At 39.7% G+C, this 13,853-nt stretch overlaps 1 protein-coding gene across 1 annotated transcript; it reads right to left on the minus strand.

Moving 5' to 3' along the window:
- Nucleotides 1-1,007: 1,007 nt before the first annotated feature.
- On the minus strand, nucleotides 1,008-13,550 carry TMF1 (TATA element modulatory factor 1). Its single transcript, XM_065749545.1, has 17 exons — nucleotides 13,366-13,550; nucleotides 11,624-12,861; nucleotides 10,085-10,188; nucleotides 9,139-9,265; nucleotides 8,770-8,875; nucleotides 8,457-8,599; nucleotides 7,746-7,912; nucleotides 7,447-7,603; nucleotides 6,960-7,052; nucleotides 5,958-6,114; nucleotides 5,319-5,511; nucleotides 4,688-4,757; nucleotides 4,510-4,602; nucleotides 3,512-3,622; nucleotides 2,760-2,906; nucleotides 2,195-2,320; nucleotides 1,008-1,356 (listed from the first exon to the last, which is right to left on the minus strand). The coding sequence occupies exons 1-17, from the start codon at nucleotides 13,505-13,507 to the stop codon at nucleotides 1,213-1,215; spliced, it is 3,318 nt and encodes a 1,105-aa protein (XP_065605617.1). The 5' UTR covers nucleotides 13,508-13,550; the 3' UTR covers nucleotides 1,008-1,212.
- Nucleotides 13,551-13,853: the final 303 nt, after the last annotated feature.

Here is a 13,853-nt window from a genome sequence, read left to right on the forward strand (position 1 = left end):
CAGAGTTCTCCAACACCAATGCAAAAGAAACCCCTCACCGTGGAGGCAACAGCATGATAGGCAAAGAATTTCAACTGCAGAGGATTTCACACAAGTGTATATCACAACTCTGAGATAAAGAGAAATATTTGCTGTCTGGAATGCCAAGAGGAGGAGGCAAGCTTCTTCCCCCGATTCTCAGCATTCCCAAGGGTCCAATTCCAAAGTTTCCTCTGACACAACCCAAAACATGGCTAAGCATCAAGACACGTGGATGCTGCTCGGCCAATACCTCACTCAAGGAATGGTATGAGAAATACTTTGCAGCCGCTGGAGACTTGCTTGAAAACTATATTAAGCAGCAATACAGTTCTGCAGAAGTCTAAACCTCGCTATTTATATACCAGGAATGATGACATGAGAGCAGCAGCAATGCTTTTATTTCAAAAAATATCTACTTTTTTTTTTTTTCCTGCATTCCTCTGAACCGTTTTAGCTACCATGATATAAAAGTCAGCATCCAACCCTAGAGAAAATACTGAATGCCTCCTATTTCTGGTGTTACACTGAGAACGACAAGCAGACCAGCTGCCTCTAGACAGCTCACAGAACATGAGCAACAGATAGGCTGAACTTGTAATTCATACAGTTTCACCCGTGTCTCACACTCTGTTTCACAGGACACAAAAAATTAGATCATGCTGACTATTTTAGATTGAGAACTGTTGTCCTAAAATGTTCAGACACTGCAAGTACAAATATAAGATCTCCCCTTCATATCCAATTACCCTTCAGACAGCAAACCACTGCAGTTTTGTTATTAAAAATGATCCGGTTCAAATTTTACAAAAACTCCTTTTAGCATTTTAAAAAGACTTCTGATTTGTCATAGGTATATGAGTTTATGAAGGGCCACTTGAGTAAACCTCATGCCATCCAGTGCTGGCTCATGAGTAACAACCATCATTCCTGCTAGTGTTTTTGTATGTAAAATGGTCCTTTTTTAGTAAAAACATAGAGATGACAGGTTTTTTTTTAAATATTGCACAAATAATTTAACTGCAGACAGCAGAAGACATTTAAAGCATTGATTTTTGTCAACATATGAACTCTACTGTATAGACATTTTCTATCATACACTTAATTTTTTTTTAACTAAGACATTTTAATCCAGCATTTACATAAATATCTATACAATCTGTTACCATATCACATTACGAGTTCCAGCAGGAGTTAGTTTTGTCTTTGTTTTAAAAGTTCATCTATCTGAGTCTTATACATGTTCTTCACATCCTCAAGGTCTAGCCGGAGTTCTTCAGCTTCCTCTGCTTTCTCCCCATACATCTGAAGAATGGTGTTGTACCTTTGATCCAAGTCCTGCAATAACATATAGTTTGCTATCAGACTGTCACTCAGCTTAAACATTTGCTGCTAAGACACCATGTTTATCCTACTAGAGAAAATGAGCAGAATGTTATTTTATCAAAGTGTAACTGTTTTACAGTGATACACAAAGCAAACTCTTTATGCTTCAACTCTCTAAGCATGGATAGATTCATCCAAATATGAGAAGAAACCCCAAAGTTAAAAATTCTTGACTACTAAGAGTTAGTGCTGGCACAGAGGAACCACTGAAGCAAGTTTAACTGCCACATGCAAATATTACACTGAAATTTTACTATGGAAAGAATGGCAGTTTGTGAAATGTCTGATGATCTGCATTTACAGAACAATAATAATTTCCAAATTATTAGCAGTTCTGAGATGTTTACAGGACTAAAACATTTGTCCTGTTAACTACATCACCGCCACACACACAGTCAACCTCTAGATCAAACTGATAAATCCATGCTTGATTTAGTAGTTCAGTGGGTAGGGATAGTGATAGGATGGTTGGACTAGATGATCTTGTAGGTCCTTTCCAACCTTATGAACCTATGAACCTATGCTGTTTATCAAAACATCTCCTTTACTATAAAGGCTTGCCCTCAGCATCATTATATTGGGAAGAAAAAAAGGACCTCTCACCGATTCACCATGCAATCCCATGTAAGGCACATGTTTTAACAACGACATATTGGAAGTGACTATCAGTCATGAAATAGGGATTACCAGATTCTAATAAGCAAAGAAACTATTTACAATTAGAGACATTTTAACAGAAGTACTAAAAAAAACCCCTACTGTATCTGATTTACAACATAAGTGCACTTACCTTTAACTGTGCACGCAATTTTGGTATTTCCCTCACTTTTTCTTCAAGTTCATCATTTTGGTTTGTTAATTTAACCAGTTCTTCTGCCATTATTGACCTCGTTTTTTCAAGGTTTCCAATTTCCAGCTGAGGGAAATGTTTCACAATTAGGAGGAAATAATAATTACCTTCTTTTTTTAATATATTAAACAGGATCTAAATGTTTTCAAACAGTAATTAAAGATTTTTCATGAACCAGACTAAGAAACAGCATCTCCTGGAAGCACTCTCACTTTCTTCTCAAAATTGATCAGTGCTTTTTGTTTCCTTTTGTTTCAGACAGGCAAGATCAGGTTTCTTGATAATTCCTTGTCGAAACCAAAAAGGAAGCAACAAATGTTTCTCTTCCTCATCCCTATCTACTTGGCCATTTGTGCAGTGGCTTTCTGAGTTAACAGAACCAACAGTCAGCAGTGAGGAGAGGCATCAAGCTTTTTAAGTATGAGACCAGTAAAACAGAGCAGACTGCACTAACATTTAACCCTAAAAGTGCTGCATTTCATCTGTGTAAGAGTAACTGCAGTACCTGTAGGTGAGAGATCTCTCCTTCTCTTAGTTTTAACTGTGATTGAAGGTTTTCAATTATACTCGAACCTGCTCCCATCCTTATAGCATCATAAAGATTGCTCCCACTGGTAGCTGTTGGTCCAAATGAGTGATCATGAGGGTCATCCTACAAACAGAAAGGTTGGACAACCTTAAAATCTCACAAGTACCTGCTTTTAAATCCTCTCTCCTGAAGTATTACTTCATTTAAAAATTACAATTATACTGTTACTAAGGCAAGCACTTCAATACTTAACATTCATTTTTTAAACAAAAGCTTAAGGTGAACAGTTTGAGATAGCTCCTTACTGGCAAGTTTTTAGGTCATACAACTACCATTTAACACAGACACCAACAACTGCATCCATATGAAAGCAGCAGACTTCACAAAGGCCACAACAGTCAATGATGTCGTGCCCTACACCAGGATTAATTGTAAAGATCAACCAGCTGTTTTGACTTCCACCAGTGTTATTCAAATTTTCTAGCTGAAATTGGTCACGTGAACTCAGCACCAACACATGCAATATCTGTCTGCAGTAAGAAACTGTTTTCCTGCTGTCTTTCACAGGTGCTTTATAGTCATAGACAGAACAAAGTTCTAGAGACTTTTGCTTAATAATCACCCCACCTAAAAAGCAACATACACTTCCAGAGTCATTTTCAGCATTAATAAAGCTTCCTGAAGAGAAAAAAGTACATAAAAAAGTCAATATTACTGAAATACAATACCTGTGACAGAAAAGAGGTCTGAAGGCCTGCCATATCAACTCCACTTATGGAACTAGAGCGTGACATAGTTGGAGTGCTTGAAACAGTTTCAATTGTAAATGACTTCCGATCCTTAAATAAAAATTAAAAAAATAAAGGAAAATAACATCGCCACTTAGTCACAGAAAAAGGTTTACAAGATGGTGAAAGACAGATTATGTGAAAACAGACTTTCCTCTCCACACCTAGTGAAAAACGTATGCAAGTTCAGCGATGAACTGTTGTGCTACTAATACTTCAAGTCTTTGCTCATCTCCTTATCCTTCTCAAGCAACACAGACCCAAGCTACAAACAACAACAAAATAATTTCTCTTTCAGTAGCCAAGGGAGATGCAGAGGCAATTTTAGATGCCCAAATGCATCATATGAAGAATAACAACCCGAAAGTACATCACTTCTTGGAAAGCACGTTAATTCTCATCTCTCTCTCCTTGCAAGAACCTCTGAAGGATGAAGCTGTTACATTTGGAACTGGAGAGAGGAAGTAACCAGCAACAGAAACAGTTTCACTCGAATATCAACTGCTAATCAGAAGTTACTGACTCTGCAAGACTATTCTGTGACTTAAAGTGGAAGGTATGCAGTACATTACATACAACTTAGTGAAACTCAGAAGAGGAATTCAGTGGAAGCAACGCTAGCAGTCTGGGTAAAGAAAACAAGCAGCTTCAGAAGAAAATGAATCAGATTAAAATAATCAATATCTGTTTTTTTATCTTTTCTCAGATTAAATGAATTATTACTTTAGACTGACTAGCAAGTTATTACAAAAGCACATACCTCACTTGAAATAAGTCAAGCACAATAAAGAAAATGCCAAATTCCTAATGTGTTTGCTCACAGAATATACTGTACTGCCCTAAGGCTGCTTTGCTCTTACTACAGTTTTAGTATACAGATATCTAACAGAATAATTACAGCCTCAATGAAACTGAACAGAAATGTTGGGCTTTGGTACCTTCTCTTTTGCTGCTTCTTGTGCAAAAATTGCCTTCTTTCTTTCCTGCTCAATCTTCATTTTCTCCATTTCTAACTGAGTAGTTAGCAGTGCCTACAAAGGTAAATGCAGGTTGTTAACCCCTGCTGGCTCAGGTGTCCATAGCAGCTTAAGGCTGAAGCAGACTTGGAGACAATACCTTTTCTTTCTTTGCATCTTCCAAGGTTTTTGCATACTCGCCTTTGAGTTCTTCGAGTTCAACCTCATACCTACCATTGAAGAGGAACAAAAGGTCAGGAAGTATTCCATATTTACTTTTGTTCTGATTTTTGGCTGGGATCAAGTTAACTTCTTTTATAGAGGCTTGCAATGATACTGTGGTTTGGATTTTTGATTAAAACAGAGGTGATAACACAAGAATGTTTTAGTTAATGCTGAACAGTGCCTGCACAAAGACTTTTCAGCTTCTCGTGCTGCCACCAAGGAGGCTGGGGGTGCACAAGAAGCTGGGAAGGAACATAGCCAGGACAGCTGACTCAAACCAACCAAAGCCATACCATATGATGCCATGCTCACCAGTGTCTTTATCACCACAATCTTGCATGGCTTCAAGATGTTAAACATTATGAAAGTGCCCTACTTCAGACAATCTTTAGCATGAAACAAAGTATTCTCAAGAAGTTAAGCTACTTTCTTAAGAACTGGGGTTTTTTGTTTTTAAACAGTACTGTCAACACTCCAAAGATCAAAATCAACACAAGGATCCAGCCTGAAGTCAAAGATCTGCTGCAGATGTTCATAAAACTGAAGGTTTACTTCACTGTACTCACCTACTGTTTTCAACTTCCATTTTCTTCAATTTGTTTCTCTCCACTTCTAGCTGAGCCTGAAGGCGACTATTTTCCTGCCTTAAACGGCTATTCTGAGACTCAGCAGAAGACATCTGAACTTTGTTAGACATAAGCTCTTCTGTAGCAGCCCGTTCTCTCTCAGTAGCTGCTGCTAGTAGAGTTTGAGACTCACCTAATGTTAAAGGCAAACAAACCAACAGAGAATTTACCTTTTCTGCTCGCACATTTATACCATGGATCAATTACTTATGCATTAAAACGGAAGCTGAGGCATTTTTGTCAGTATTTTTGACAACTTTTTTTTTTGTAATGCCAGTCTACTTTCATTATCTGGGTTCACGCTTCTTTTAGACGCTGTAAGTCCATGTATACTGTAACACCTCTATCTTACAGTCCCATTATCCCTTGTATTTTAAAGAAAAATCAGTGAGCTACATACCCGAGAACCTTGGCAACACAACTCCTATCAGTTCCTTACAGGAATGCATTTTGTGTGCACCAATCCCAGTTCACTCACCCAACACCTAGGCAAGCATTAAGCCCTTTTAATTTACCTTCAGTTATTTTACATCTTCCGACATGAGTCTTACAGCTCAGCATAAGCTACAAACATCTTACCAAGTCTGTCAGAAAGGTTCTTTTCCAGTTTTTCCCACGCAGAGGTCTGTGCTCCCAGTGTGGCTTGCAAGTTCTCTATCTGCCGCAGAAGAGGGCGTGTAGCAGAAGTAACACTTTGGCTTAGTTCTTGGTTCCGGCTCTCTGCTTCCTGGAGTCTCTGAAAGGACAAGTAGATAAAGCTTTAAAACCATGCAATGGATGTAAATGATATCACACAACTCATCCAAACACGTAACAGTTGCTTTGCATTCTAAAATGCTTTTGTTTAAACTCTCAGTGAAGTCTGAAATCCCAGCAGAGAAGTGCAGTCTTCAGATACACAACAAAGCAACAGCCCATGGATTTACATCTTCAAGAGCAGAAAGCAATTTATCCCATACCAGTGTTCAGTTCTGATAGCTGAAGTTTCCTTAATGAAACAAGAGATGACTCCAAGTATACTAGACGTTACATACAGACCAGGCAGCATACTAAACATTTCAGCAAACACAAATAACGCCCCTAATTTAGGTGACCTTCCTCTTCCTCATTCTCTACTTACACATTTACACATAATTCTACTCAGTTCCAGGCCCGTATAAATCCCTTCGTGCTCCAGTATCATCTGTTATGTTTACTTTCCCTCTGAATGCCACCTGAAGCACTTTGACAATAAAGTATCTGAACTTTAAGATCAAGAAAAATACCCTTAAGAAGCAGATAAGAGTCATTCAAAACATATTTGCTAGCAATTTTAGAAGACTATCACAAACTTAATGGCTGTATGTTGTCTCCTACTAGAAGAACAGCATTACATTTAAAATGCTTTAAAATTAGCATTTTGTTTTCAATATTAAAGGAAATGTCTTTTGATCACACATTTTTATTGTTCTACACGGGAAAAAAACCACAGGGAATACAAAACCTCTCTTACAGGATATTTACGACATGCAAACATTCTGTTTTTGGCTTTTAGAGCCCTCCTTACAGATATGTGTTGGCACTGTTTATTTGCCAGAATACCTGCTGTAGTTCACTGATTTCCTGGCGCAAATAGTCCTCTTTTCTGGCTGCCTGCTGTTCTGCACGTTGCAGTGCTAGCCTCAGGTCTGCCACCTAGGTAAACAAGGCATTGTCATTAACCTCTTACCAAACATTACAGTGCCATCGACTAATTGCTACAGTCCTCTATCACTCTTCAACACTGCCAAACAGGGTGTGTCTGCTTACAAGTTTAATGCTTGAGTTCCACATTCACACAAGCAGTCAGATCGATTTATTTATCCCTAAAAGTTGTGTCCAATTAAATTTCTTGACCTTTGCATCATGATACAAATACTACACACTTAGCATGTAGACTGCCAAAGTCACTTTATTTAGACAAATAAAATTAGAAATCTTAGTACACAGGAATGAGTTCCACCTTCTTTTGTGTCTGGTGTTTTATGGAAGATGTACTTGGCACTGTCCATACACACTTGACTGTTCAAGTAGAAAGTTTAAGACACACCTGAATTGCCAAGGCTTCTTGCTGCTGCCGAGCCTCATCCTTGGCCTTCTCCAGTGCTAAGCCAAGCTCTTCCTTTGCCTTCATTTCCCGACTCAGGGCAGCTTCTTGTGCCTCACTGTCTTTTGTAGCATTAGCTTTATGAAGATCTGCAAGTTCTCTGTAGGAGAGAGAAAAGAAATGACAGCGACTTCATAAATAGCTTCATGATATATCCTTGTAGCATCTTAGAAGCACTGCATAGGAAATAGACACTGAAACTGACTGTACAGTGGAACACAGACATACAAATATCTGCCTACTTGTAAGCACTGTCAAGTGCTGCCTGGACACTTCTGTTCCGTTCTTCAAGGTCTCCTACTTCTGCCTGAAGCTTAGCAAGATCCTTTTCTTGTCTCTCCACAACAATGTTTAGTTGTTTAATGCTGTCTCGATGCTGCTTCTCAAGGTCTTCCTTGCCATCAAGTACCTATTAAGGTGCCAACAAGAAGCATGAGATTAATTCCAGTGCACAGGGCAGATCATGTCATTTGAGTTAGGACAAGGATAACTGTGGTAACGCATACAGAATGAATTTACACAAAAAAACCTGATCTAATGTCTTAACAAAAAAGAAAGGGAAAAGGCCACCTCCCCAGAACACACTCCATCACCACACAGTTTCACATACTTCCCCATGTTAGATCTTCAGCTTTTAAGACCTTGATTTGAGTAACAAATCAAAGTTAAAAAAACGAAACAAAACCTGGCCATGTTTTTTCAACTCAAAATTTAGTAAACTCAGTTTGGTCAGCCTGAAAATCAGCAGTGCAAGGGCAAACAAGAAGGAAAGAGATGTGACTGCAATTTGAAAAGGACTGAAATTGCATCTCTGTTTTCTACTAACATGAATTAGAAAAGTTTCCCACCAAAACAACAAAAAAAGTCCACCTATGGGTTCCCAAAAGGCTACTCTGTAGCTCAACTAAAATAAATAAATAGTAAAAAGCTTTTGTAAAAAAAGCAAATTTCACCTGTTTTAAATGCTGCAACTCATCTTCCAGCTCCTTAATCTTTTTGTTCTGTTTCATGTTAAGATTTTCTCTCTCTTTCTCCTTTGCTCTTAATTTCTTAATAGTGTTGGAATTGTGAAGCTGTTGTTTGGAAAGCTTTTCTCCTGTGAAGAAAACATTATATGTAAGTTAGCATCTACTGCCTGCTACTCTATGAACAGTCTTCAAACGATGTATTTTCTTCCCCAAGTAAAGAAGGCTTAAATGTGAGTACAGTACATTTCAAATCAGTCTACAGATTTTATTTATTTATTATTATTTTTTTAATTCTTACCTTCCTCCATCAAACCTTTGATTTGCTCTTCTTTTTCTTTCAGTAATTCAGCAGTTTCATTGGTATTAAGTCTAGTAGCCAACTCCTCTTTAACGGACTTTACTTCCTAAATAATGGAATAAAGTACTTAAGGCCATTTACTAAGATACATTTATGGATAAATGCATGGTTATGCTGATCACTTTTTGCTTTTCTCCCTCCCTCTCAAAATGCTCCTCATGAACAACATAGGCTGGAAGGGACCTCTGGAGGTTATCTGATCCAACCTTGTTTTCAAAGTAAAGCTAACTTCAGAGTCAAAATGGACTGTTCAGAACCATATTCCATCGAACAACCTCCAAGGATTTATTTCATTAAAAAGCTGATTACCTTTTTAGCTGCATCTCTTTCTTTGCATGCTAGCTGGAGCTTCTTTTCAGCATCTGCTATTCGCTGTGCAAACTCCTCCTTAAGAGATGAAATGCTGCTGGTCTCTTCTTTCACTCTAAACATTTCACTACATTTCAAAATAATATTTCAGAACAGTTTCACAGTTATGTGACATTCCAAACACTTCACATCAGTTTAAATGCTTTTAAAATACGTTTATAATTTTTATACACATCCATATTAGAAGTACTTATCAAAGACCTTCATTACTCCACTGTTACCAGTGAAAGCAACAAAGTGCAAGATAGACCATAACAGTTTTGCCCTTTAATCAAGTTATTTCAGAATAACCTCTTAATCTGTATTATATGCAGGGCAAATAAATTCACTTATTTTTAAATTAAGATCAATTTTGTCATAAAATAAGACCTTCACACATTATCTGTAAATGTCTAGAATTCACATTTGATCAGTAAACTGGCAAATTCAACTTTTCATTGTGCATCTCAACTTGAGTTAAATAATGAATTCATATTTTAATTACAGCCATCCCTCCTACCGGGCTTTCACTGCCTCCATTTTAGCCACCAAATGATGTAGTAAATTAAGCTTATCTATTTGTACCAGAGCAGTCAGTTTCCCTTCACAGCAGAACCCAGCCTTATAACAAAGGTCTTTATTAATATCAAAATTAGACTGCACATCTGACTCTCATTCCTTACTGAAACCTCCTTCATCAGCCCTCCCAAAAGAAGTTGTAGCCACAAGAAATAACAACTTAAAGAAATAACATCACAGCACACACAAACCACCTGCCCAAACAAGTGCATATCCCTTGCAGCCTTCGTTACAGTAATACCTGGTACCCATTTTACCATTTTTTCTACTGTGTGTATTACAATACAATTGCAGCCAGACCAGTGACTGTGTGTATTTTCATACTCACTCTTTCAGGTTATCATAAGCTTCTTCCAGCCGTGCCTTCTCTTTACTAGTACTCAGTAACTGTGTTTCCCTCTTCTCCAGTTTCTCAGCTAACGAATCAATCATCTGGACAATGTTTTTAAAGACAAAGATTGGGTGAACAGGACAATTAAACAAAGTTAAACTTCTTAAGGTTTTCAGAAATGTGAAGTTAGGTCATCACATGCCTGCTACATTTATTTAGAACACAGTTATTTCAAAACACAAGATACCTGTTCTAGAATTAAAAAAACCCAATAAATCCTAAGCAGCATGCACACATGGCTCAGCTGAGCTCCTCGACAAAATGAACAGCAGTTATATTTATTTACAAAGTTTATAAACAGAGCTGAGAGCCTACAGAGCTACAGCTGACATTAAGCACTCAGACAAACACTGCTCTCCTCATACCACTCTATACAAAGCCACAGAATCATTCACACTTGAAGAGGTCTCTTCTGTGAAATGCTAATATTGGATGAGAAAAGCAAACTTTCAGACATGGCATGGAGTTGATAACAAAATCACCTAGTATCAGATTTTGAAAGCTAAATAGAGGGAAATAACTCAAAATATAAAGAAATCAAACTTTCTATTAATCAAGGTCACTATATAGTCAAGAAAACATCTGTTGTGGCCCATTAATAACTATTCAATATGTCAGGAAAGCTTATGTAGATTCCATGACTATGGAGTTTCCCTAAGGAAACTTACTGTGACACATGCTGTGCAAAAATGCTATGTCTGAAACAGAATGCAGGAAGAAAACAGAGTAAAATATGCCAAAGCATATCGGAATCTAAAGACAAGAACAGAAGGGCAGGAAGTGGCAAAGGAAATGGGAAAAATAAAACAGTGCACACAAAGCTCAAGTGTAGCCTTCCATAGAGAAACTGAAATGTGGAGAAGTAGGATACTCCATCTGTTTAAACCAGCCATTCAAATTTCCCCTATTAACTATCAATAAGTATGCTTATCTTCTTCATTTAATGCCTAACATACCTCCTTTTTAAGATTATTTCTGCTAAAACAAACATGAATTTATCTAGAACAAAGGACTTTCACGCTATTACTGTCCTCAAAGATGACAAGTAACACTCCTGTAAATAATCAGATTTTGACAGTTTGCAAACCTGGGGAAAAAAACACTTGCAAAAAAAATTACCTTGATTACCAGTGAAAGACTAAGGGCATGCAGTTCCACAAACCAAACTAAAATACCCCAAGAAATCTCTTCCATCTTTCACAGAAAAAGAAATTTATAGCAATCAATGAAATGAACACGCTTGACTTTTCAGTACTTCCTGTTGGCCTGCACCAGCCACAAATCTCAACGCTGACAGCTGAACACAAGTGAAACCCAAAATTATCTGATCTGAAATTTCAGCAATGCTCTTTCAATGCAGAATATCAAATAATTTTCTTCAATTAGATCAATTAAGTATTAATCAATGCAGCTGAGGTAAAGCAAACATTTCTAACATGAGATTAGAGGGTGTGTCTGCAAAACTTTTACGCCTACCTTTTTAAGCTTTGCCATCTCTGAGTCCCCTTCTTGCACCTCTCCAGCAGCATCGGGCTGAGGCTCAGCCTCCTCTCTCACAACCTGTTCTTCAGCTTGCACAGCAGACACCAAAACATCTGGCTGCTCAGAATTAACAGGGGTTGCACTTCTCCCACTCTCTTCCATCTCAGCTTCCTCAGTGTGTACCACTGGACTGTCATTCATATCTTCAGATTTACTTTTCAGGGCGTCAACCGTTTCTGTCTTAGGTGCAGGAGGACTGATAGCAACAGATGCTGAAGCACAAGCCTTGCCTGATAACTCATCATCTGAATTTATTTCACTTACACTTCTACTATCTAAAGACTGTACACTAAATGAATCTATTCTTTCAAAAGCATCAGAGGAGCAGCCGCTTTCGGTCATTTTTTGAAAGTCATCCAAACGATTATAGTCTGCACAGGCAGATGTAGATAAAAGCTGAAACGACGTTTGCATTAGATGAAGACTGGATTTGGAATCTGCAGCTTCCTGTCTTGAACTTACTGAGCTCTCACTTATTACACTTTCGTGATCCAGTACTTCAATATCACTAGTTGTGGATGTCCCAGAGGAGAAAGTGCTTACTGGAGGTGAAGGTGTATTGCTTTGCCTGTCCTCAGTTTTTCGTTCCTTAGTTTCCAAGCCTGCATCTTTTGTACCAGTATTAAGAGACTGTGAGCTGCTATCCAGCACACCTCCTGTTCCATTTGCCCCCACACTGGATTTTTCACTAAGAGCATCCTCGTGTTCTTTCAAATTTAGAGCAGACTCTTTTTTGTCAGCAACTTCATTTGTGCTTTCTTCATGCTCAGCATTAGATTTAAGCACAGAATTCTCTTCTAGTTTCTCCTCTGAACTGTCAAGACTTTTCAAGTCCACTAGGCCACCTACAGAGGAATCTTTCACTTCTACCTCTGTTGTCACGGGTACTTCCAGCTGAACGAAGTGTGGAGGCTCCTTTAAAGTGCTTTTCACCTCCTCCTTGGGTCGCTGTGATTTGGCCGGAGGTTTGGACACCACTGGATTTTTCTGTATGCTCTGAACATCCGTTGGAGAGAGAAAGGCACTGAAGAAGTTTTCAGATTCATCTACCACTGTTCTCCTCACTGGTTTGGTGATTGCTGTTGGTGATACTGGCTGACTCTGTGGCTCTGTATTTGAATTTAAGCCCCACGAAGAGGTATCCCATCCTCCGCTTATGAGAGAATTTGATCCTAAAGCAATTAAAAAGCACAAAGACATAGCAAACTTCAAAATTACTTCTTTTTCAATATCTGTCTTACATGAATATGCAACAGGTTACAAAGAAAAGCTTTTGGTATCATATAAAGCAAATATAAACATGACCACAAACAGCAATGCTTTTGTTAGTACTTTCTACCCGAGCCTGGAACTGACTTTTAGACAAAACACAGGAAAGATAAGGAAGACAAAGTAATTCAAGGACTTAAGGTGGCCCGAGACACCTCTAGCAAGTATGAGCGTCTGAACAAAGCAAACACACTCTCTCTGTGTTAAACAGTAACTTGAGCGAGGCCTGAAAGCCACGCAGAATCAGGGCAATAACGCCAAGACAGTGAGGAGATGGAAAAAAAGGGTCTGGGGAGACGGTGAAAGGGAGAAGAGCCCTTGCAGCACTCAGAGGGCCCGGGAGGAGGGGAGGCTGTGAGGGGAGCCGCCCTCCTGCCCCACGCAGGGTAAGCCCAGGCCTTGCTCACCGTCGCCGTAGTCGGGGATGACGGCGTCGGGCCAGGGGCTCTCCTCGGCCTGGATGTCCAACACCCGGTCGATAGATTTCTGCGCCTGGGACAGCGCCTGCTTGGCGAAGCTGGACAGCTGCGAGGCGTTGAACCAGCTCATCGTCCTCGGAAGCGGCAGCCCCAGACCACAGGCAAAGCCGCGGCCGCGAGCCCCGCGCCCGCAGAGCCCGCTCCCCGGCAGCGGCGGAGCCGGCGGCCTCGGGCTCAGCTCTGCGCCTGCGCGCCCGCGCGCTCCACGTCGCAAACAGCCCGCGCGCAGCCGCCTGCCGGCCCCCGACACGTCGCGGGAGGCGGAGCTAGGCCTTCCGCCTCGGTACCTGTCATGGCGGAGCGGCACCGCATCCACTTCCGCCTCGGTATCTGTCATGGCGGAGCGGCACCGCATCCACTTCCGCCTCGGTACCTGTCATGGCGGCGTGGCGCCACTTCCGCTTCCGCGCCTGTCA

The sequence above is a fragment of the Cyrtonyx montezumae genome, unplaced genomic scaffold (genome assembly GCF_038088225.1).
Source record: "Cyrtonyx montezumae isolate F1298 unplaced genomic scaffold, pur_monq_1.0 scaffold_6, whole genome shotgun sequence".
Classification (NCBI taxonomy): Eukaryota; Metazoa; Chordata; class Aves; order Galliformes; family Odontophoridae; genus Cyrtonyx; species Cyrtonyx montezumae.